The sequence below is a fragment of the Phycodurus eques genome, chromosome 15 (genome assembly GCF_024500275.1).
Source record: "Phycodurus eques isolate BA_2022a chromosome 15, UOR_Pequ_1.1, whole genome shotgun sequence".
NCBI lineage: Eukaryota > Metazoa > Chordata > Actinopteri > Syngnathiformes > Syngnathidae > Phycodurus > Phycodurus eques.
The window spans coordinates 6,766,304-6,792,033 of NC_084539.1; the positions used below are offsets into that span (position 1 = coordinate 6,766,304).

At 40.4% G+C, this 25,730-nt stretch overlaps 2 protein-coding genes across 2 annotated transcripts in view; one reads left to right on the plus strand and one right to left on the minus strand.

Moving 5' to 3' along the window:
* LOC133413548 (uncharacterized) overlaps positions 1–25,730 on the plus strand; it is a 142,576-nt gene that overhangs the window by 53,819 nt on the left and 63,027 nt on the right. The window contains exon 2 of the mRNA XM_061698056.1: positions 9,159–9,177. Coding sequence (XP_061554040.1) covers positions 9,159–9,177 — 19 coding nt within the window. The remainder of the gene's footprint in view (positions 1–9,158; positions 9,178–25,730) is intronic.
* LOC133413540 (zinc finger protein OZF-like) lies at positions 14,273–25,446 on the minus strand. The gene is made up of 2 exons (XM_061698044.1): positions 25,027–25,446; positions 14,273–16,819 (listed from the first exon to the last, which is right to left on the minus strand). Exons 1-2 carry the CDS (start codon positions 25,148–25,150, stop codon positions 15,525–15,527), a joined length of 1,419 nt encoding a protein of 472 aa, XP_061554028.1. The 5' UTR covers positions 25,151–25,446; the 3' UTR covers positions 14,273–15,524.

The window sequence follows — 25,730 nt, forward strand, 5'->3', positions numbered from 1 at the left end:
TTCTTCACGCAGAAAAACATTTATTTACACTGCTCAAGTACATGTTGATGTACAAATTTAAGATTTAAATTAAATTTGCTTCAATTCTTTGCTTTTTTTGTTCTGGCCTCCAACTTGAGCCAGGCCCACCTCCACCTGCTCCTGATGCCTGCTTAACGCTGTGTCACATGAATAGCATCCTCTTCTTTAAGCACTCATTCTGGAAAAGAATTGACTCAAGTCATTGTCTATTTCACTTCATTTTCACTATTACCAACTTCAAAGGCTAATCCCAAACTCATCCTCCAGGAAAATATTAAGGTCAGTATTTTTCTGTTTTTATTGGGCATTTCTGAATTTGAAGTTAGTTCATTCTGGGTTGTGACATAATCCCTAACATCGCTCCGTCGCTTAATACATTTAACATTAACATCCGTAAACTAATTAAATAATTGTAGGCGCGTTTCCTAATTAATACAAGATGTACTAGCGGATCAGCTCTTGTCGCCGATGTTACATGTGCTTCACGGTTCAGCTGTGACCACAACCAGGGCCACGACCCGCAGCACCTCACCGCGAAAATACAAAAGACCAGTGCAACAAATACGACACTGGCTGATTGAATTAGCAAAAATGTTGTTTAAACGTAAGAGTAGCAATAGAGGATGTCCGCTCCAGAGGTGGGTAGAGTAGCCAAACATTGTATGCAAGTAAGAGTACTGTTACTTGACAATAATGTGACTGAAGTAAAAAGTAGTCCAACAGAAAATTACTACTTGAGTAAGCGTAAAAAGGACACAGTGAAATAATTACTGAAGTACTGAGTAAAGAGTGCATATCTTGATATTTTTTTTAACCGCAGCATGAATATCCATCCATTTTCTGTACGGCTTATCCTCACTAGGGTTGCGGGCGTACTGGAGCCTATCCCAGCTATCTTCAGGCGAGAAGCGTGGTACACCATGAACTGGTTGCCAGCCAATCGCAGGGCACATATAAACAAACAACCATTCGCACTCACATTCACACCTATGGGCAATTTAGAGTATTCAATTAATCTACCATGCATGTTTTTGGAATGTGGGAGGAAACCGGAGTACCTGGGAAAAACAAACATCAATAAAATAAAAATAAAATAAAATGTGAATGTACAAATTCTGATATTGCTGTGTGTGCGTGTGTGTGTATATGCACAGCCAAAACTACAACATGTGCAATTTACTGCACAGTGTTTTCTCAAGTTATAAGTGGGCAGAAATATCAATGTTTGGCCAGACAAGACAGTGCTAGACAAATACTGCAAATTTTTTCGTTTTTTGTTTTTGATCATCTAAATTTAAACACGAGTAGTGCGCCATTACCTTCATAGTAACGACGACCTTCCCAACATGGCCGCCACGGTGGCACGACGATCAGCTGGGCTGGTTTATCTAATGTTAGGTTATGCCCCGGAAGCCCAATAGAAGACATTGTGTGAGGTCATGTGACTTTCTTGTGTCATTTGATTGGTGAACAAGACCTCAACGTCACTAGTGCTTAAATTGGATTGGAGCAAACAGCTCCCAATGCGGAAGTCAAAGTCATAGTCTCGCGCGCAAAAGTTAATAAATAAGCAATAATTGACAAATAAAGGTAGGGAGCTACATTTCGATCATTGTAACAAATATTGTCAAGCCACTTATATCTATATCTGCAAAGAGTGCAGACAACACAACAAAACTTAAAACTGTTACAGTACATATACATAATATTTATAAATTAGTGTTCTGACCTGCCAAACATTTAAATGGCATAATGACTCCAGGAGAGATCGCATTTATAACAATATTAAATTCAATAAGAGAAATAGTTCCATATTTCAAAATAAATTGTTAAAAGTGAGCCATTTCAGTTAAATAATTGATCAACTAAAAGAATGTTATTAGAAAACTAATGAAACTAAAATAAGGATTTGTTTCTATAAAAAAATATCTTTATTATTCCTTAAGTATATCTATGCAGAGAGAAATTATGTTTATAAATCTATGACCATGAGAGAAGCGTCTGTTTGTGAAAGTCGGATAGTTTTGTGGGGAGTTTTAAAATATTCTAATTACAAAAAATAAAATGAAAAGGAAATTTAGGCCTCCTGACTTAGAAAAAAAATAGAGAATTACAAACAGCTCAACTTTCCTCTCGGCAGTCTAGATAGTATTCTCCCAAGTCTTGGGAATCATTAAGATTTTTTTTTATTTTTTTTTTGGGCAAAAGTAAGGCGAGCCTTTATGTTCTGAATCCTGTAGCTCTTAAAGTATTACATTATTATTTTGAAAACTCAATGAATGTGTTATGTAAAGTATGAAAGTCCAAGAAGTTAAGGCTGCATTATCATACATGTTCATTATTACAGATTTTTCTTTTACATAGTGAATTTTATTCTTCCAAATAAAATTAAAAAGCATTTTTTTTATATCGTTTGAAGTCTTTTTGTTTACATCAAGAAATAAAGGCGCCTATGTCAGGTGGGATAGTCCCTCGGCTTTAGACAGCAGAATTCTTCCTCTCAGTGATAAGTCACGCTGTTAATTTTGTGTGTGTGTGTGTGTGTGTGTTTTTTCCCCCCAATAATTTTATCAAAATTTGAGTTGCACCTGGCCTTTCCGTCTTTGGTGATAGTGATACAGAGGTTAGTAATAGAGTCGTTTAAAGGTATATTACAAACAGAAGGGATGTCACAATATTTTAGAGCCAGAAGTTCACATATCTCTATATTCAAGCAAAGACCAGAGGAAGTAGAGAAGGTATTAATCAGATCAATAGACAGAGATATCTGAGAGAGATCTTTTAAAAAATAATGTTGTATCATCAGCCAGCTGGCTGATGATACAACATTATTTTATTTTATTTTATTTTTTAATTTTATTTTATTTTTATTTTATTTTTTTTTGGCTGATGATAACCTAATTGTTTGCAATTGTGATACCTTTTCGTGGACTAAACTTTATATAATATGTGAGTAATTGAGTACAAAGTAAAAAAAAAAAAAAAGGAGATATTGGACATCCCTGCCAGACTCCGCGTTTAAGCCAAAGCAGTAATCATTACAGATCATTGGGTGGCAGTAATGCAGTTTGCAAACCGCGGTTAAACACTACGAAGAAGAAGGGGGAGTTGCTGTACATTGTCCGCTGCAGCGCTACCTCGTCTTCTTCTTCTTCTTTTTTTTTTTGAATAATTTTTTTTTTTTTTTTTTTTTACGAAACAGCCACGCGCGCTTCACTATATCATTCTTGGCGAATCCTGAAAATACTGAAGTCACGACGCGGGACTCCATTCGCCACTTTAGTGAGCTAAAGCATCGTTCGTTCGATCTTCGTGTCCGGTTCAACTCATCCGTGCGCGTTGAAGATTCTCGGGCTAGCTTAGATTCGCGGAGCTCCGAGAGACTCCTTTGCGATCAACAAACGGCAGAGATCAAGTGGTGAGCGTAAAGTGTTTCGGCTGTCGTTTGAGAATGTGCGCAAGAAGGACAGCGCAGTACGAGGAGGAACTTGGTGGACCAAAAGACGAGAACGGGCCACGACGTCCACTACTGGACGCTCTTTTCAGGAAGCAGCCTCGAATTGTGCTCCGCAGAGCAGGTCCGTTCACTTCTTCCTCTCTCTTGTTTCGGAAATACTTTTGACTTGTAAACAATATTCCCATGTTTATCGACTGCCATTGTGTGGCCTTAAATGTAACATCGCATTATTAACATCCCTGTGGACTATTCCTCAATTCCTTAATTTACATGGTTTGTTTGTAAAAACGCCTGCAAGATGTTTGCCCCTTTTTGCCTCTTCTCGGCTGGTTTGGCAGAAACCCCAAACACATCCTATAACAGTTGCTGAGAAAAACATTACCACCTAGCCTTTGTGGCTTTTTATCACCGTATGCAAGTTTGTGCCAGCTGATGCCAAGCAAAGATATGCAGCAATGCTTCTGCACAACAGTGGCAACCAGGTTTTGTGTGATCAATATGCAGTTATGGACAATTGGGTGCCAAATACTTACACCTGGGTTGATGGACACGGCTACACAAAAGATTTAATGAAAGCTTACAAGTTTCTTGTTGTATACAAGTAAGTGTTAATCATTCAGCTGTTGATTGGAAAATCTGTAGACAGTGAAACTTGATGCATGATGTGTATTTGCATGATTTATTTAACACTTTAACGTTAGGCTCATATCTCATTTGTGATTTGTATATGATAGTCGGCCCACGATAAAAGGTAAAATATCACTTAAAGTAATATCGGCATCAAGTATTTAAGAGTGAGACGCAAGTTATTAGCGAATGTGATCTTAATCTTTCATCATTACTTTTGTGCCTCATGAATAATCTAAGGATTAAATACTAACAATATGACGTCTAATATTATACTATTAAGGTGCGAAACAAAACCATATAAACTTGTCTTACCATTAAATAAAGTGCTCAAAGCAAAAATGTTTGGGATCAACAGTGGCTTGTTTGGAGCTCCCAGCTCATGTGAAGAATCACAGGTAAAGTAAGTAACGTGTCTTTCCAATATGTATTTCTTACAATTGTACCATTTTAAATCATTTGTAGCTTTGGACTTACACACTTACTGCTTTAGGTTGCAAGGTAACAACATATGCCTCAATGCTGTATATACAAAATATATAAATAAAAATTATAATGGAAAAAATAATTTCCCAAAATTCTAATGAAAAAATATACGGTGACGTTATACTTTACCTATGAATAACATGTATTTTGTTGATGTACTCACAACAAAGTGAAGAAACAGATGAATGCTGCTACCCTGCCTTTCCACAGATGTCCACTGGGTGGCACATGCGACTTTGAAAAAAACAATTCACTAAAGCAGGGCTCCCCAACACCCGATCCGCGAACCGGTACTGGTCCATGAGGAATTTGTCACCGGGCCGCATAGAAGGAATGACCAATTTATATAATTTCCGTTTGATTGCGTTTTTTCTTGTCAAATGTGTTTTATTTTGAAAAATGTCCGGATCTTCTCCGCTGCAACAGCTACGCGTCAAGACTGCACAGAACGCTCCAGCAGTTCCGTTTCAACTATCAGCCGACTCGCTCATGGTGGCGGCCAAGCTCAAAGAACCAATCATTTCATAAACTGATTCAGGTCATTACGTTCACTGAAAAGATTTGTTCTCTTGAACGAAACGTTCACAAACAAAACAACACCAGACTGGACATGTTGGTTACACGATACGTTACTAAAAATACGTCCCCAAACTATCAAAAATGAGTAAAAAACAAACGTCTTCAAAGAGCTTCTTTTCAAAAGGAAAACGGCCACTTGAGGAGCCAGAAGAAGAGCCTATGACCAAAAAAAAACCAACAACTTTATTTTATTCATTATGGTGAGTTGTATTTTTCATGCATTTAACATTCGTTTTGAAGCTGGTCGTGTTAATTTATTTTTGCTGTATATATATGCCACACCTTGACAGCCGGTTCGTGGTAAAAAAAAAAAAAATGCCTACTCTAAACCGGTCCGTGGTACAAAAAAGGTTGGGGACCACTGCTCTAAGGTAATTACGTGATTATACAGTGCCGTGAAAAAGTATCGGCCCCCTTCTCGAATTCTCATATTTTTACATAGTTTCCACCACTTTAATGTTTAAGATCATCAAACAAATGTAAATATCCGACAAATATAATCCAAGTAAATTTAAAATGCTGTTTTAAAATGGCGATTTCATTTATTAAGAAGAAAAAAAAAACTATTCAAAGATACCTGGCCCTCCGTGAAAAAGTAATGGGCCCCTAAACCTAATAACTGGTTGGCCCATCCTCAGCAGCAACAACTGAAATCAAGCGTTTTCTATAGCTGGCAATGACTCTTTCACATCTCTGTGGTGATACTTTGGCCCACTCTTCCTTGCAGAATTGTTTAAATTCAGCAAAAATGGAGGGTTTTCTAGCATGAATGGCCTATTTGAGGTCACGCCACTGCATTCCAATTGGATTCAAGTCTGGACTTTGACGAGGCCACTCCAAAACCTTAATTTTCTCTCTCTCTTTTTTTTTTTAAGCCATTCAGAAGTTGACTGCCTGTGTGTTTTGGATTGTTATCGTACTGCAGAACCCAAGTGCCCTTCAGCTTGAAGTGACAAACTGATGTCTGAACGTTCTGCAGGATTTTTGGTGAAAGGGCAGAATTCATGGTTCCATCAATCATAGCAAGTTGTCCAGGTCGTGAAGGAACAAAGCAGCCAAAGACCATCACACTACCACCACGTTTGGCTGTTGGTATGATGTTCTTTTTCTGAAATGCTGTGCTACATTTACACCAGATGTAACGTGGCACACACCTTCCGAACAGCTCAACCTTCCTCTCGGGAGTCTAGATAATATTCTCCTAAGTCTTGGGAATCATTAAGATTTTTTATTTTTTTTTGCAAAAGTAAGGCGAGCCTTTATGTTCTTTTTGGTCAGCAATGGTTTTCACCTTGGAACTGCCATTTTTGCCCAGTCTCTTTGTTATTGTTGTGTCATGAACACTCACTTTAACTAAGGCAAGGGAGCCCTGCAGTTCTTTAGAAGTTGTCCCGAGTTCCTTTGTGGCCTCCTGGATGAGTCATGGAACAGAGGTGAACAGAGATTACCCTAAGAGAACAGCCAATGTTTGTAATAATAGGGTTAGCTGGAATCCTAAAGCTTTAGAAATGGCTTTTGTAACCCTTTCCAAATTGATAGATGTCAAATTATTTTGTTCTCTATACTAAGAAACCACGGCGGCAGCTTAAAAACGCCACTTTGACACAGTAAAACTGTTCTGGCATAAAAGGGATACAGATCCTCCATTCTAACCTAACAGCCGAACAGGACAAAAAAAAAAATCTTTATTTCTCAACTTTTCTGGAATTCCTTTAGATGGTGTCATTTTTTTGCAGCTTTTTAGACCTTTTGTCCAACTTGATTTTGTCAGGACAGATTCTGTTTAAGTGATTTTTTGATTGAACAGGTCTGGAGGTAATCAGGTTTGGGTGTGATCAAGTAAAATTAACCAAAAATTGTGATTACCCACAATTAATTCTTGATTTAACAAGGGGGGTAATTGCTTTTTCACACAGGGGCAGGTAACTTTTATTTTTTTTTCCTGAATGAATGAAATCATCATTTAAAGCTATTTGTCTGATATTTACGTTTGCTTGATGATGAACATTAAAGTGGGGAAACTGCAACAATATAAGAATTTGAGAAGGGGCCAATAGTTTTTCATAGCACTGTATACTGTATGTTCAAAATGACTTTGAATATTGTCACTTGTCAGATTTCAATCTATACTGAGCGCAAGTTTATTTGGCTGGCATGAGCATAATTATGTTTATTTGATTAAAATAAATGAGCACTTAAATTGACTTGAGATACAGGCAGCCATGAGTCTCCAGTCTTCCTCTGCGTATGTTGAAAGTGTCAGGACTTGATTGTGATTGGTTAATCGGGTTAACCAGCAGTGCGTACACAATCCAAATTCAGCATATTGATTGGTTTACAGATGCAAATATGTCATGCCCATGACTCCGCATCCTCTGGGTGCAATGGCGCGATCAACTGACTTCATTATCGCGTAACACAACAAATCTATAATTAAAAACCTGGCCAACACTTTTAATGATAGGTTTTTATTTATTAATTGTTGCAGACCTAATTCAAAGCCATCAATAAACTCACCCCTCAGTATCTCAGCCACCTCTTCCACCCGTTCTCTCAAGTCATGCTCCTCTCTTCAACTTGTTTGACCTTCCGCCCTCCTGATCACCATGGGATGAAGAGCCTGCAGCCGCTCACCATTGGCGTTGGACCGCTTTGGCTGGCTTTGGGGCGCCTCGGTGTGGGTTGTGTCCCATCCCCCGGGCCGCTCTCGGGTGTGCTCTTCGTCCCGACCCTGCCTCTCGGGTGGTTTTGGTGGGGTCATCAGCCCCCGTGGTGCAGATGCAGTAATTACAAGTCAGTTCTGAAGGTTACTGTGCATGTGAGATGGTGTCAATTCACTTGTTTCTGCAGATACACACCTCTGGGACTTAGTCACTTGGTGTTGGGCCTCTCACTCAGTTGTGATATATAACGTATAACGATGCGACCTTCCTAGATATTCCCTCACTTGTACTCTTGTTTCTATAGATTTTTAGAATTTACATAGCCACTCCCACCACACGTCAGTTGTACAGCCGTGTCCACTACCTCTGTCCTGCATGCTTCCCCTCCTGTCCCTGTCCTGTCCAGTCCTGTTCTATATTGTCCTGTCCTTCCTTCATAGAGTGTAGCAAAACTGCCCCATACAATACTTGAATCTAATGGCATATAACGATTTACTTCCTCATCTTTCTCACAGCTAATGTCCTGTCTTTTGTTGTTTCTCCGTATATTATTTAGATATATTTTCCCTGTCTGACCATTTTGTTTTGCTTTGTCACTCCCCTTTAAAACTTTTCTTCTGTCCGACTTAAATTTTCAATAAAACCCGTCAGGATACAAAGAACCACAGTGGCAGCCTAACAACTCCATTGTGGCACAGTGAAACTGTTCCGGCATAAAAGGGATACAGATCCTCCTTTCTGCTTTACCTAACAGCCGAACAAGACAACAACAACAAAAATAATTTCAACAGTTTTCGCTTCTAGTTCCTTGATTCTTCATCAGCGACCTGGAAGTTGTTCTCATGCCGCCATATTAAGGAACATCTCACTTGTCTTAAATGTGCAGAGAGGCACAAGGCAAAAGAGTCATGGTGGTGTGTTCTTGCTGCCTCTGTGTACGTGTAGTTGTGAAGAGTAACTGTGTTGATCATATCTGTGTTTGTCATGGTTATGAAATGATAACATGGAGGTCTCAATTCTACAATTAATTTTCCCTCTTCACTCCTAGCACCTCTGTTGTTCTCGTTTTCTCAATGGGATCTCTGGTGGGAGGCATTAGTATGCAACCATGATCGAGGACCGAGTAGGTTGCAAAAAAAAAAAAGAAATGAGTTTTGGACCATGTGTGTTTATCTTGTCTTGCAGATGTCAGTGAAGATCTTCGTCCTGAGAGACAGGAGACGGAGCCCCCACACATCAAAGAAGAGGATGAAGCGTTCCTACAAATTAAAGAGGAAGTGAAAGAGGAAATCAAAAAGTGGCCATTGACTGGTGTCCCTTCGAAGAGTGAAGATGAAGGTCAAAGTGAGGAGAGCAGAGGGCCGGAGCCTCCAAGCAGCAGCAGCTCAAGTCAACATATGACAATAGAAGGTGATGGAGACCACTGTGGAGAATCCTCAGCAGACGGCCTCTTAGCTCCACTATCCGATAGTGACGACACGTCGTCACACTCTCCTCACATTGATGATGATAAACAGTCTGAAGGTGATACTGACAACAAACGTTGGAAATGTTTACAGTGTGGGAAAATATTTGATAGAAAGTGGGTTTTGAATCAACACATGAGAACACACACTGGAGAGAAACCTTTTTCTTGCTCAGTCTGTGCTAAAAGATTCTCCTGGAAAGGAGTATTAAAAAAACACATAAGGACACACACTGGTGAGAAACCTTTTGTCTGCTCAGTTTGCAGTCAAAGATTCACTCAGAAGGAATACTTAAAAATACACACAAGAAAACACACTGGTGAGAAACCTTTTGCCTGCTCAGTTTGTGGGAAAAGATATTCTGAAAAGAGAAACTTAAAAAGTCACAGAAGAACACACACTGGTGAGAAACCTTTTGTCTGTTCAGTGTGTGGCCAAAGATTCTTTGAAAACGGAAGCTTAAGTAAACACACAAGAACGCACACCGGGGTGAAACCTTTTGCCTGCTCAATTTGTGGTCAAACATTCTCAGAGAATGACTGCTTAAAAGTCCACACAAGAACACACACTGGAGAGAAACCTTTTGCTTGCTCAGTTTGTGGTCAAAGATTCGCTCATAGATGTACTTTGACATCACACACAAGAACACACACTGGGGCAAAACCTTTTCCTTGCCCAGTTTGTGATCAAAGATTCTCTCAGAGGGGAAGCTTAAGAAGACACAAAAGAACCCACACTGGGGAGAAACCTTTTTCCTGCTCAGTTTGTGGTCAGAGATTCTCTAAGAAAGATAGTGTTAAGAGACACAAGTGTGTTGGTAAGAATAACAGTGATCAATGAAGGTTTCGCCTCTCATCCGAGCAGGTGTCATCAGTTCATCCACAAAGAATGTTTGTATTCTATGTACCTTCTTAAAAGCCTCCTGTGGACAATTGTTGAGTGATAATATCTAATATCAGCAGACATTCCAACAGCTTCTTCCCTCTTCCCTCTTCCCATGAACCTCTTAAACAGTTGACTTACAATTTCTTTATAACATGCTGCCAATTTTGCACATGTCCTGGGACACGTCTAGATTATTCGTGCACTCAATGTTTTATCACTCGGCACTATTTGCCTACTGTTGCTGATTCCTCCTTGCCACTTATATGTTTAAGAACTCTTTGCACCGTTTGCACAATCGTCTCTGTGTGTGATCGTCACCCGATCATTTCACTATTAGTCACTTTAAATTGCTTGAGAACAGACTCTGCATCATGCAAAATTGCCATTATATGAGCATCACCACACTCGTGGTGCACTTTCATTGCTCAATGACTCTCCATACTTGTGTTCTTTATGTATATTTTGTAATATTGGCTTTTTGTTGTCCTACTAGAGTGGCTCCAACGCCCAGAGACAAATTTCTTGTGTGTCTTGTAACATACTTGGCCAATAAAAGCTGATTCTGAAAGTAGACATACATTTTGTAATGTAATGTATCACTATTACTTGATTACACTGTACAGTTTCTAGTCTATGCATTAGTATTTGCTTTGTTTTACGCTGCCGTCTTCTTCCAGGTCAGCCTTGCAGATGAGACTGTTCTTAATTGCCTTACATTGCAAGGATAAATATATTGAAGGTTCAAAATAAAAAGAATATGTCCAACCTTTCAATTAGTGATGGTAACTTTTATATCAAGGAAGAAAGATGATAAAGCAGATGACCATATTAAGACTCAGGAAGTTTCACAATGAGCTGACCGTGTGTCAACGTTAGAAGAAGACATGTTGTCCCTCCAGATTCTGTTGCCACCAATATCGAATGGGACTCTCCAATTTCCCACAGTTGTTTGTAGATAATGTATATTGCTTGTTGACAAATAAAGATCTCTTTGTTCAATGAGCTTGCATCAGTAGAGTATTTTGCAATATTGTCCATCACAACCGTGAGTTACAAAGGCCTAATGAGGGACTGTTGGTAATAACGGCAGAGTTAAAACTAACCATGTGGGCAGAACAGGCTGACGTTGGTGATGGTGGGGCAGCGCCATCTAAATTTGTTTTTTATTGAGGTGTTAATATAAACTATGTGGGATTAGGTGTCTTCCATTTGGCAAAAGAGAACATATGGGGAAAAGAAGAAAATATGTGAGGTGAAGAAAATGTTCAGTCCAATTTGACAAGTAAGCCAACGATGTCATCACTTCACAATTACTCAATATCATTTCTCCAATTAGTGGTGACTCAAATTGGCATTCGAGGCCACTGCAATAAACAAACACTGAATCAGAAATTTCGGATTTTGGCCCACCCACATTTTGGACACGACAGCCTGTGACAGCCTGACAAGTAACGAGCAGGAGCCGATGACATTTTCTCATTGAACTTCTATTCTGTGGTGTAATTATGGCCTATATTGAAAGTCTGCATGTTTTTTTTTTTAGACAGTGAAACTAGTGATAGTGAAAAACATCTTGGAAGGATTCTAAAAAACAAAACAAAAAATTAACCGTTGAAATGCCTCCTTGAGGAAAGAAGACTGCCACTTCAACCCACGAGGTAAGTAAGTGTTCCTTTCCGCATATACAGTATAAATGGGTTTCGTCAGTTAAATTTTGAATTGATTGCATCACAAATTTAAAAAGTGTTCCTATGGATGACACAGGCACTTCTGTAGTACAGGTACAAGTACAGGGATATCCTGGACGAAAACCATTTCCAGAGTGGTCAGGACCTCAGACTGGGCCGAATGTTCACCTTCCAACAAGACAATGACCCTAAGCACACAGCTAAAATACCGAAGGAGTGGCTTCAGAACAACTCTGTGACTGTTCCTGAATGGCCCAGCCAGAGCCCTGACTTAAACCCAATTGAGCATCTCTGGAAAGACCTGAAAATGGATGCCCACCAAAGTTCACCATCCAACCTGACAGAACTGGAGAGGATCTGCAAGGAGGAATGGCAGAGGATCACCAAATCCAGGTGTGGAAAATCTTGTTGCATCATTCCCAAAAACACTCATGGCTGTATTAGCTCAAAAGGGTGCTTCTACTAAATACTGAGCAAACGGTCTGAATACTTATGGCTGTGTGTTATTTCAGTTTTTCTTTTTTAATAAATCTGCAAAGATTTCAACAATTCTGTTTTTTTTTTTTTTTTTAATAATTACTTAAATTATTTTAGCAAATACTTGCAATATAACAAAGAGTGAAAAATTTAAGGACGTCTGAATAGTTTCATCTACCCCGAAAATGTCTGTGCACGTGCCTGTTCTCCGGCCATATACAGTATCTCGAATCTCACACACCATGGATATACGTTGACGTCAGTGCAAATTTTGTGCATCTCACAATAATAATTATTTACTGCTAGTGTGAATTTTGCGTCTATGCAAAGCATTTTCCATAAAAGCGACGTTGTGTCCGCCTGTGAGAAGTCACCGTCACAGTTTAACACCTGTTAACTCTAATTGTGCAAGTGAAATAGTTCCACAGGAGTGCAAGTAATGGACGTAGAAAACATTTGTCTGAACTCATCTTAAGCTTTATTAAGTTATGATAGACACACTGCAGCTCAGACTGGGCCAGAGCAGGCTAATTCAGGGGTGGACAAAGTACAGGAGCCTCTCCCTTGTTTAATCGTACTCAACGAGCATTTACATGATCAAGAGTACAAATATTTGTTCCATCAATTTAGCTGATTTTCCTAAAATGGCTTAATTAAATGTATTTTTTCCATTTTATCATTTTTTAAATCATTTATCTTATAATTGGTTGAATATTAATAAAGTTACATACAACAAATAAATATACAGGACTTTTAACAATATGTTCTTTAAAAAATTGACTGTTAAGTGTGATTTAAAATATGAATATTTTATAAACTATTTTATATTTTTATTCATCATTTACCTTCTATTCATTTATGTAATAACACCATTCATTGAATTATTATAAAATAAACTGAATTAACATTACTAAAATAAACCCTGCACCATTTGCACAATTGTCCCAAAAAATAAAATAAATAAATAAGTCTAGGCATTACCACATTACTGGTAACCTTTTTTTTGCTGAGTGACTGTGTTTTTATGTCTCAAAAGTATTCTCTGTCATTTGACTGTCTGTTGTCGTGCAAGAGCGGCTCCAACTCTTGGACATACTTGCCAAATAAAGATGATTCTGCTTCTAATCTGAAACCCAAATGTCTTCAGTGTACAACAGAAACAAAGGAACTGGCCTTGCTGTTCCAATACCTTTGGAGGGGATTGTATCAAGATAATACAATGGTCATCTGTGTTATCATCATTTTTGAAGCTCCTTCCTTGGTATACAAATTACTATCACTGTTTGAAAAGTCATACAGTATTTTATTTTTAGTTCACCTTTATTTATTTTGAGAACAGATTCTCATTCACAATGCCAACCTAGCAGCAGACAGCAGCGTAAAACAAAGCATAAATACAAGCGAATACACAGTTACATAATACTGTACTATACCAAAAGTATCACAGTTACATAACACCGTACAATACCAAAAGTATGTCTATTTTATTCAGATAATATGCACTTATCCATCTTACCCCAAAGTCGTTTGCTCAGTCTATTTCAATGAATTGTTTCCTAATTTGATATGCAATATATATCACAAATGCATGCATGGGACAAAGCAGATGTATTGCTACTGCTAAGTGTTTTAGCACAAGTGCTCATTCTCAACACTTGCCCACAGAAGGCCTTTAAGAAGGTACATCAAATAAAAAATAATACTTGGTGCATGGTCTGATGTAGAATGTGACACAGGCGTGGATATTTGTTATTTATTTATTCCCCCCCCACCCCCCCAAGTCAATCCTGCTCTGTTTTTCTTCCTCAGTATAAAATATGCAGTACATCTGCCTTAGTCACTGTAGTAAATACATTCAATTACCGGAATGATCTCGAAACAAAACACAACTTTGTTCAAAAACTTATCAATTTATTAGCACATTTAATACATGAATGCTATACAGAACTTTAGTTGAAACAAAAAGAACACTGTAACATTTAACTATTAGAGAAAATGAGTCCAGGAAGCCTATATGTAACTATGCAGGAAGAACAAAGCATGCAGGATGTGTTATCTGACAGCTGTTATCTACCAAAATCATATTAATTCTAGCTGGATTCAAGCGTAATATCTGAGAACCTTAATATAGTTTAACTGAACTTTTGAAGTGGCACTAAGCAGATATCCGTGATTTGTTTCTAAATACATTAAATATGTCTGAAGTGCCGAAAACATATGAGAATACATAACAATATAGTGCTGAATTGTTGAGCTAAAGCTTAAATGTCTTTTTCGCCATTTGAATTTTCCTGATTTTGTGGGCTGGTCTAAAAAAACGGGGGCGTAGACTTTCTAGCGCGAGTACCAGTCCCACAATGTATAAGGACAAAGTGACGTCATTTCGGTTGGCTATGCTGCTCATTTGTGAGTTAGCTGTATTTAGCTTCCATAACAAGGCCCATTTACCACTCCAGCGTGCAGTTGGCAACCTAATGATGGCTACACTCCGAAAATGCGTCTTCGCTGGATGCCTCAATTCACAGAACAACTCGGTGACGTTTTTCTAAGCTCCCAAAAAATGAGGAAATGGATGGATTAGTTTATGAAGACATGCAGATGGCTTTGTTGGTAACTTTATACTAGTGAATTCCTCCATATAATGGAGGATGACTTATTTTCTGCCACTAAATCCATTGAATTCCTTCAGGACCTCCACTCGCTCTATAAATTTCCCAATGTAAAGGAAGTACTGTTATACTGTTGTTGTGTCCTTCGCTGCTCCCACCCTCGGATGTTTGTCACTGGCTGACTTTCACACACACGTTTAAAGGCAAGCATAAAAATGAGCTGTACATGCAGTTGCGAGGCGGGGAAATCTTAATTGTTGATATCCTCGATGTTGAGATATAAATATCCTTAAAATCACCAGGAGTGGACTATATGGTTATGGTTTACACTCCTGGTGACTTCGTTGTCATAGTTCAGACTCCCGCTCCTCCCCAATCGAATAGTGAAATTTACTCCCATCCCGTGTGATTCCTGCGGGATCAGGTGGGAATCTCGAAAAGATTTCAGCATTTATGATGAAGCCTGCTAGGATGAGAGGCGAAACCTTCATTGATAAATTTAAACTCTTATGAACACACTTGTGCCTCTTAAACTTATACTTCTGAGACAATCTTTGACAAATAACTCAGGAAAAAGTTTTTTCTCGAGTGTGTGTTCTTATGTGTCTTTTTTGACTTCCCTTTCTAGAGAATCTTTGACCACAAACGGAGCAGAAAAAAGGTTTCTCTCCAGTGTGTGTTCTTGTGTGTGTTGTCAAATTACTTCTGTGTGCAAATCTTTGACCACACATTGAGCAAGCAAAAGGTTTCTCTCCAGTGTGTGTTCTTGAGTGTTTTCTTAAGCTTCCCTTTCTAGAGAATGTTAGGCCACAAACTGAGCACGAATAAGGTTTCTCACCAGTGTGTGTTCTTGTGTGTAATTTTAACTGCCCTTTCTGAGTAAATCTTTGATCACACACTGAGCAGGCAAAAGGTTTCTCTCCAGTGTGTGTCCTTGTGTGTTTTCTTAAGCTTCCCTTTTCAGAGAATCTTTGACCACACATTGGGCAGGCAAAAGGTTTCTCTCCAGTGTGTGTTCTTGTGTGTTTTTTTAAGCCTCCCTTTTCAGAGAATCTTTGGCCACAATCTGAACAGGAAAAAGGTTTCTCACCTGTGTGTGTTCGTTTGTGTCTGTTTAAATTTCCCTTTTCAGAGAATCTTTGACCACATACTGAGCAGGCAAATGGTTTTTCTCCAGTGTGTGTTCTTGTGTGTATTTTTAAGTATCCTTTTTTATAGAATCTTTGAGCACAAACTGAGCAAGCAAAAGGTTTCTCCCCTGTGTGTGTTTTTGTGTGATATATTAGGTCTCCCTTCTGAATAAACCTTTTACAGCAAACTAAGCAGGTAAAAGGTTTCTCTCCAGTGTGCATTCTCATGTGTAGTTTCAAACCATTCTGAGAAGCCAATTCTTTCCCACACTGAGAACATTTCCAGAATTTGTTGTCAGTGTGACTGGTCTTATGCCCTTCAGACTGTTCATCATCATCATCATCATCATGAGGAGAGAGCGAAGTCATGTCATCACTATCTGATAGTGGAGCTAAGTGGCTGTCTGCTTGTGATCCTCCACAGTGGTCTCCATCACCTTCTGTTGTCATGTGTTGACTTGAGCTGCTGCTTGGAGGCTCCGCCCCTCTCTCACTTTGACCTTCATCTTCATCCTCACTCTTCAAAGGGACACCAGTCAATAGAAACTTGGTAACATCTTCCTCCTCCTCCTCTTCTTTGATGTAGGAGTACTCTTCTGCCTCGTGGTTTTTAATGTAAAGGGCATGCAGCTCCTCTTCCTCTTTAATGTGGAGGACCTCTTCGTCCTCCTCTTCCTCTTTAATGTGAGGGGACACTGGTTGCTGACATTCAGGACGAAGATCACTGATTTCTGTAAGACAACATGACAAACATGTTGAGTAATGGCAATTCTGTGACTTTAAAAGACCCATAACATCTAGAGGGCCTATATTCACTAACAAGTAGGCGTGTGCTGATTATTGTATTGAAGTTATACTACATTTTTTGACAAGTCAAGGTTTGACTTTTTCTTCACTGTCCACTAGAGGTAATTAGCTTTTTTTCTGTTGGGAATTGGGGGCACTGCAACATAATTGGCAAAGATGAGGCTACGCTAAACAATCAGCCTTTTTGATGTTAATAAGGAGAGAACAGCCTTTTTTTTCTCTTTCCCAGCTGAGCAGAGGGGGCAGGGGTATGGAGGTAAATTTGGTGCAAAAGTTGAAGTAGTGCATAAAAATAGTAAAATTTCATAGCACCACAAAATAAATTCATAGCATCACAAAAAAAAATTAGTAGCACCACAAAAGAAATGCGTAGTACCATAAAATAAATTGGTATCACCACAAAAGAATTTGGGCAAGGTGGGTGACTGGTTAGCACACCTGCCTGACAGGGTTCAAATCCGGCCCTGCCTCTGTGGAGTTTGCATGTTCTTCCTGTGCCTGCGTGGGTTTTCTTCAGTACTCCGGTTTCCTCCCACATCCCAAAAAACATGCATAGCAGGTTGATTGAAGACTCTAAATTGCCCGTAGGTTTGAAAGGGAGTATGAATGGTTGTTTGTTTATGTGTGCCCTGCGATTGGCTGGCGACCAGTTCAGGGTGTACCCCGCCTCACGCCCGAAGATAGTTGGGATAGGCTCCAGCACGCCTGTGACCCTAGTGAGGATAAGTGTAAGAAAATGGATGGATGGACAAAGAAATTTATAGTCGCACAAAATAAATTTGTAGTTGTAGCCACCGCTACGGGTCACTCGTGTTCACTGTTTGACCACTATATTATTTGTAAAATGATAACCTACCAATGGGAATATCAGAATTTCCATAGTAGGAAATTTGCTATTTATTTTATAGTATTAATAGTAATTTACACACACACACACACACACACACACACACGCACATTAGCTGTACCTTACGGAGCCCTCTCCTTGAGCCGTCACCTTATCGTGGTGGAGGGTTTTGTGTGTCCCAATGTTCCTCGGAGCTAAGTTGTCTGGGGCTTCACGCCCCTGGTAGGGTCACCCATGGCAAACAGGTCCTCGGTGAGGGAGCAGACAAAGCACGGCTCCAAAAACCCCTATGAAGAATAAATTAAATGGATCTAGGTTTCGCTTGCCCGAACGCGGGTCACCAGGGCCCCCCTCTGGAGGTGAGGCTCGAAGGCGAGCACCTGGTGGCCGGGCCTGCACCCATAGGGCCCGGTCGTGCACAGCCTGAAAGAGTAACGTGGGTCTCCCTTCCCATGGGCTCACCACATGTGGGAGGGGCCATAGGGGTCGGGTGCAGTGTGAGCTGGGCGGTGGCCAAAGGCAGGGACCTCGGCGATCCGATCCCTGGCTACAGAAAATGGCTCTCGGGACGTGGAATGTCACCTTTCTGGCAGGGAAGGAGCCCGAGCTGGTGTGTGAGGTTGAGAGTTTCCGACTGGATATAGTCAGGCTCGCCTCCACACACATCTTGGGCTCTGGTACCAGTCCTCTTGAGAGGGGTTGGACTCTCTTCCACTCTGGAGTTGCCCACGGCGAGAGGCGCCAAACAGGTGTGGGTATACGTATTGCCCCCCGGCTTGGCGCCTGTACATTGGGGTTCACCCCGGTGGATGAGAGGGTAGCCTCTCTCCGCCTTCGGATGGGGGGACGGGACCTGACTGTTGTTTGTGCCTATGCAACAAACAGCAGTTCGGAGTACCCACCCTTTTTGGAGTCCTTGGAAGGGGTGCTGGAGAGAACTCCCACCGGGGACTGGGGACATTGAGTCCGAGTGAACCATGTTATGCGCCTCTATTGCCGAGGCGGCCGACCAGAGCTGTGGCCGTAAGGTAGTCGGTGCCTGTTGTGGCAACAATCCCTGAACCCGTTGGTGGACACCAGCTGTGAGGGATGCCGTCAAGATAAAGAAGGAGTCCTATCGGGCCTTTTTGGCCTTTGGGACTCCTGAGGCAGCTGATGGGTACCGACTGGCCAAGCGAAATGCAGCTTTGGTGGTCGCTGATGCAAAACCTCTGGTGTGGGAGGAGTTCGGTGAGCCTATGGCGAATGCCTTCCGGACGGATTTGAGGAAATTCTGGTCCACCATCCGCCGTCTCAGGAGGGAGAAGCAGTGCACCATCAACACTGTGTGTAGTGGGGATGGGCCGCTAGGTTTCGGACGTGGTCTTTGGTTTTTAAAGAGAGTGACTCCACGTATTTACTAACAGCAATCCTCTTTTCTTTATTACCAAAAACAATTATATCAGATTTGTTGTGGTTTAATTGAAGAACATTTTGGCTCATCCAGTTGTTTATCTGTTTTAGACAGTGACACAACACCTCAATTGAACTGCAGTCATCTGGAGATACTACTAGATATAACTGTCTGTCATCTGCGTAGCTATGATAGTCAAAATTTAAGTTCTGAAGAATTTGACCCAAGGCTGAACAGGAGGGGTCCATGAACTGACTCTTGAAGGACCCCATAGGTCATTGCCATTCGATAAGATTAAACACTTCCAATGGTTACAAAATAACTCCTTTCCTCCAGGTAGGACCTGAACCATTTAAGGGCTGTTCCATTTAGTCCTACCAACGTTTCCAACCTGTTCAGCAGTACATTATGATCTACCATATAAAAAGCCGCACTGAAATGCAACAAGACCAGAACTGACACCTTTCTCGAGTCAGTATTCAACCTTATATCATTTAGCACTTTGATAAGCGCAGATTCTGTACTGTGATGAGTTCTTAAACCTGATTTAAATTTGTCAAAAAGTCCATTTAAGTTCAAGAAATTGCTGAGTTGATCAAAAATAACTCAACAATCTTGGCTATGAAAGGGAGATTTGAGATGGGTCTATAGCTTGCTAACATGGAAGCGTCCAGTGTTCTATTTCTTAGCAGAGCCTTAATGGCATCTACTTTAAGAGCTTTAGGAAACTCGCCTGACTGAAGTGAGAAATTGATTATTTGCTGCAAATTAGTTAGCACAGACTTCACAATAACTTAGAAAAAGTCAGAGGGTATTGAGTCAAGACAGCTCATTGATGGTTTCAGCTGCTGAATCGTTTTTTTTTTTTCTACAGTATTTTGGTCAGCTGTATCAAATTCTGACATGGTAATAGAGTTTTTCCTGGGTGGCTTCAGATGTTGTATCATTTTATTATTTTGCTGATTTGTGCTGATATTTAACCTGATGGATTGTATTTTTTCACTAAAATAACAAGCAAATTCATTGCATTTATCTGCTGTTAGGAGCTCTGGATCTATCTGACTGGGAGTGGGGGGGTTATTGTGTGCTTGTCAACCACAGCAAACAGAGTGTGAGTATTGTTGAAGTTCTTACTGATGATTTCAGAAAAGTGTTGTTGTCTAGCCCTGACTAACTCTTGGTTAAAATGGCAAATACTTTTTTCTGTAGAGGTCATAGTCAATTTGGAGTTTAGTTTTTCTCTACTTATGTTCTCCTTTCCTACACTTTAATTTTGAGGTCTTTACCATCATTGTGCTCCTCCACGGTGTTCTTAGTCGCCTCAAGATTGTCTTGGTTTTAATATTATAATGCTGGGGCAGATAACACACCTTGTGCTTCAAATTGTGGAGGACAGGTGTTTTTTTAAATTTCGTCTTGTGTGCGCGCGTTCACGTTGAACGGCATCCAAATGGACCAATGAGGTTGAGCTCCACCATGCCAAGACCTCAAAATTACCGTATTTTCACGACCATAAGGCGCACTTAAAGTCGTCAATTTTCTCCAAAATGTACGGTGCGCCTTATAATGCCTTATGTCGGCACCGAGTTCCAAAATCTATAAATATTGCTGTGTGATGAGCGTTCCGCTTGATTGACTGGGAGCATTTCCTACCGACACGCTGCTTATACAGAGGAAAAGCGGACATGGCTGAGGACAGCATGCGGACGTAAAGAGGGAAAGGTGTGCCCCCAGTAGGTATATCGCGCCGGTCAAGCCAGCCTTCACTCGTAAAGTAGCAATCAAGCCAGCCGCCCCTAATTTTGTTCATACTAGGCATTACGGTAATAAGTCGCCGACTCGCGGCGAAAGCCACCTTTCAAAATAAAAGCTTCCCAATAATACGGACGTCAATGCTCTTCGGTTAAGAAATGCAACCAGAAAGGTTCATTTGAATCTTGAGAAGCATTAAAAAAAAAAAAAAAGTCGTTTATTAGTTTTTGGACACTTTTCTTTTGAAATACAATATCAGATCTTCATCAAACCTCTTTTAGTGGAGTCCTTGGTGGTCTGTCACACAGATCTGGACTTGTCTTGCGATACCAATGGGATTATGTTGGGGTGGCTTTGGCTCAGTAGGTAGAACAGGTTTGAATCCCTGCTACTACTGTCCGCATGTCGAAGTGTCCTTGGGCAAGACACTGAACCCTACTTTACGAGTGGAGGCTGGCTTGACCGCAGTCGAAAACTGCACCTACGAAGAGACACGCTTACGAAGCACAGTTTAAACTGCAAGCTATCAATTACACGGAGGAACATGGGAATCAAGAAGCCGCGAGAGAATTCAAGATCAACGAATCCATGGTTCGCATGTGGAGGAAGCAGGAAAACGAGCTTCGCCAAGTCAAGAAGATGAAGCTGGGTTTCCGCGGAATAAAAAGAAAAACAAAACACGGAAACAAGGCGAGGTGGCCTGAGTTGGATTAATGAGCAAAGCACAGCCGGGAGAAGCGTCTCTACAGTCACCATTCGACTGAGCGCAATAACTTGGAGCTTGCCATCATTACGGGAGGCTTGACGAACCGCTGGACATCTGTGTAAACAGGGCGTTCAAAGTGAAGTGAGCGGCGTGGGAGCCATGGATGACAGATGCCGAACACAGCTTTACTAAGACTAGGAGGCAGCGCCGGGCGAGTTACGCTACAATTTGTGAACGGATTGTGGATGCTTGGGGTAACGTGTCTGATTGGAGCTTTCGTAAAAGCCGGCATCATTTCTGAGGAGCCGCACGGCAACGAGACTGACTCCGACAATGACGAGAGGGAACCTGGCGTGTTTGATGGAGAACTTGCCCAGCTGTTCATTTCGGATACAGAAGATGAGGACTTTGATGGATTTGTGGATGAGGATGGATAAAAAAATAACGTGAGTACATTGTTAAATACTTCAATAAAGTAAAACCGAACTCAGTTTTGCTCCCGCTGCCTTTTTAAAAACATTGTTTTAGCATGCATGCATGCTACAGTATGTTTTAAGCTATCGTATGTTCTACCATGCCTGTGCCCAATAATACGGTGCGCCTTATGTATGTGTTAAATACAGAAATAGACCCCGTAGCTGAGACTGCGCCTTTTAATACGGTATCTTTTTTGATTTTTCAGAAAGGTCATGTGTTGCATCCAGGGCCCGCACCTAATCCTACAAATTACTTGTCCACCACACTTACAGCGAGAGGTTTGGTGCAAAAGTGATTAGTGTCAGCACAACAACACTAGTGACCCCTTGCGGTGGCTACGACTATTTTTTTTTTTTTTTTTTAACCTGTCCTGTTCAGCTGCATGGCCTTGCAGAATGGTGGATCTGTATGCTTTTGTGCTGGAACAGTTTTGCTGTGTAACAGGGGAGTGTGAAATACTCCCTCTGCTTATTTTAATTTTTTTTATTATTATTCTGATGTTTAAAAGGGTTGAGGACATGCAACTAACCAAGAGAACAAGATGAGAGAGGACAGAAAAGGGCAGGACAGGACGTGGTAAATGAGCAAGGCAGTGCTACTGATGAGTGGTGCAGTGGGATGCTTTTTATAGTGTCTAAACACCTGTAAGAAACTGTAAATTGATATGTTAATCTAACCTGTGTTGTTATTAGTGGTCCCAGCACAGGCAATGTTTATCTTTCCAGTTTAACAGTATTTTTTTTTTTTTTTTTTGTGATAGCTAGAATTACAAGTATTGGTTGAGCATGTTTATTTGGAAGATCGACACCTTTTAAACCACCCAGCAGACAAAGATTAGGAGTAATCGGAATCCTACAGTTCCAAACTGAGGAAAGTTTCTGTGTAACTAGCGACCAGAAGCGCTGTACAATGCCAAAGAGCATGAAAATAAGTGTCTGGAGCATTTTCCGTACAATGAGTGCATATGTTTGATTTTGAACAGTCCATTTTATACATACTATATTGCGTAACGTGTGATCTATGGAGAATTTAGAACTGGATTAACTGTAAATTATTGTTGGGGTTTTTTTTGTAAGTGAGAATGTATTTCTACAGATTTGTGCCCGGTAATCATTGTCAGCAGACACTGAGAGGTCTTTGTCACATTTTGCGATTGGTAAGTGTACTGAATTAGTACTTGAGATGAATTTGTATACTTTTGAAAGGAGTGTTTTGTTTCGTGGGAGTAGTAGTACTATTTTATGAACAAAAACGGGTAGTTCAAAATTATTTGCGTGTGGTGAGAATCGTGATTCGCTGGCGACCAGTTCAGGGTGTACTCCGCCTCTCGTCTGAAGATAGCTGGGATAGGCTCCAGCATGCCGCTGCCCCTAGTGAGGATATGCGGTACAGACAATGGATGGATGGATGGATGAGAATCGTTTTAGGATTGTTGTTCCAACATAATAGCATTGAAGGAAGTTACCACCTCTAATTTGAAATTCTTGGAATAAGCTTTCATGTGACACGATTGTATTATTTTTGAATAAGGGATGTAGGCGGTCAATTCCACTTTTTTTCCCCATGTGCTTCAGTAAAGGGGCATTATTTTAATCTCAAAATAAGAATTGTGCCAGATTGGGATGATGAGCAGTTTTAAACTCGCTGATCGGTCCCAAAAATCCTGGTCGTGTAAAGTCAATTATTTTTTTTTGTACCCATGTTTGAGTCTTTGAATTTTAAGGCTCTGCCGATCCCGATCGATACCTCGACAACGCAATAAAAAAAGAGTGTGTATCCACATTATCTCAAATTAATATTATGTGTGTGTGTGTATATATATATATATATATATATATACATGCCTGGGAGTAATTGTCATTGGTGCTTTGCATTTGTTGTGGCGTTTGCAATTGAGACCGGTCTCGGCCACTGTAGATTCCTCCATTAAAGAGAAACAGAAATATTGCGAAAATGGGAAGTACAGTACAGTGGCGCAAAAAAAGTATTTGGTCAGCCACCAATTGTGCAAGTTCTCCCACTTAAAAAGATGAGAGAGGCCTGTAATTTTCATCAGTTATACCTCACCTATGAGAGACAAAATGAGAAGAAATTCATAAAATTACATTGCCTGATTTTTAAAGAATTTATTAGCAAATTATGGTGGAAAATAAGTATTTGGTCACCTACAAACAATCAAGATCTAGGGCTCTCACAGGCCGATAACTTCTTGAAGAGGCTCCTCTGTCCTCCACTCGTTACCTGTAAACCGATGATGAAAATTACAGGCCTCTCCCATCTTTTCAAGTGGGAGAACCTGCACAATTGGTGGCTGACTATATACTTTTTTTTTTGCCCTACTGTAGTTAGTAGCTTTGACTGCCAGCAAAGAGCAGAACGTGCCATGCTGCGACTCACTAGCTTGTTAATTAGCCTGAAATGCATTGTGAAGCTTCTGGGTGTTTACATAGAGATGAAGGAGGAACTTTGTGTGTGAATTGACACCATGAAACCTGAGCTGAGCTCATTCACATATAGTGGAGTGGATATTAATAATAATAATAATAATAATAGACGTTTAAACTTTGGCAATCAGATGAGTAGAGAGAATAACAAGGGAGGAACATCTACTGGAAATGTAAGTCTGAAGGATTCCACAGAATAAAGGCACTTGTGATGCAGTCTAAGAATCATATGCAACTCAATATGGATGTGAAATATGAAACATTTCAGTCAAGGCGCATCGTATAATACTTGTTTAACTTTAAATGCTATTTAGGAGAGTAATGATTAGAAAGTGGAGAGAGCAAGAGGTAAATATAAGCCAAACTGACCTGGCCCATACACTTTCAAGACTACTTACATATGATTTTATAATTTAATGTAAAAGTAATTGAGTTATATTCTTCTCCAGTAATTTTTGTCACAGAGACATTGGTGGAAAGTATTTCATAAAAAAAGTAAGAAGTGAACAAACCCGCTGTGCGTAATCCAACTCGAGGCTTCGTGAAAAAAGCGTTCAGTAGGTGACGTTGTGGCTCCTTCTCGTCTTTTGGCCCACAAAGTTCGTCCTGGTACTGCGCCGTCCTTCTTGCACACATTTTCACACGACAATCGCGACACTCGACGCTCACGCTTGTGTTGGTGGCAATCGCGTCTCTTGAGCTAAGCTAAAATAAACTAAGGCGAGAAGCTTCGACGTGTTACCGAGGCGACTTCAACCGGACACGGCGATTTAACGAATGGCGTTTTAGTCTCGTAAAGTAATAATGGACGTACTGTGTCGACACTCAAGTATATTCGTTAGGCCGACTCATTCAAGAAGAAATATTTAGTGAAGTGCGTATGGTAGCTTCACAACTGGAGAGCTGCGGGGAGCTAGATCTGCTGCCGACTGTGTACGGCAACACCGCATGGACGAACTTAGTTTTAAAAAAAACCGCGTGAATTGAAATGCTACTGTAATAAACGAAGGAAAAAAACCAGATCTCAGGTTGTTTTTTTAGGTGAAATTATTTAAATGTGTTTTTTTTCTTTGTACTATAATTGTGTGGTATATGCTGTCTGATGAGTTCGTAAGGAAAAAAGGTCGTTCCGTTCATTTGGCGTTGCCGTACGTCCGCTGCAGATTGAATCATACTGGCGGCCATGTTGGGGTGGTCGACTTTCCCATTAAATGCT

What these genes read in the sequence shown, in the direction of transcription:
- LOC133413540 (XM_061698044.1), bottom strand. Translation starts at nt 25,150, where the DNA reads ATGTGTGCAAGAAGGACGGCGCAGTACCAGGACGAACTTTGTGGGCCA. An exon ending in AGTTGGATTACGCACAGCGG is followed by an intron (nt 16,820 to 25,026) that starts GTTTGTTCACTT and finishes GTTGTCTTACAG; the next exon opens with AAATCAGTGATCTTCGTCCT.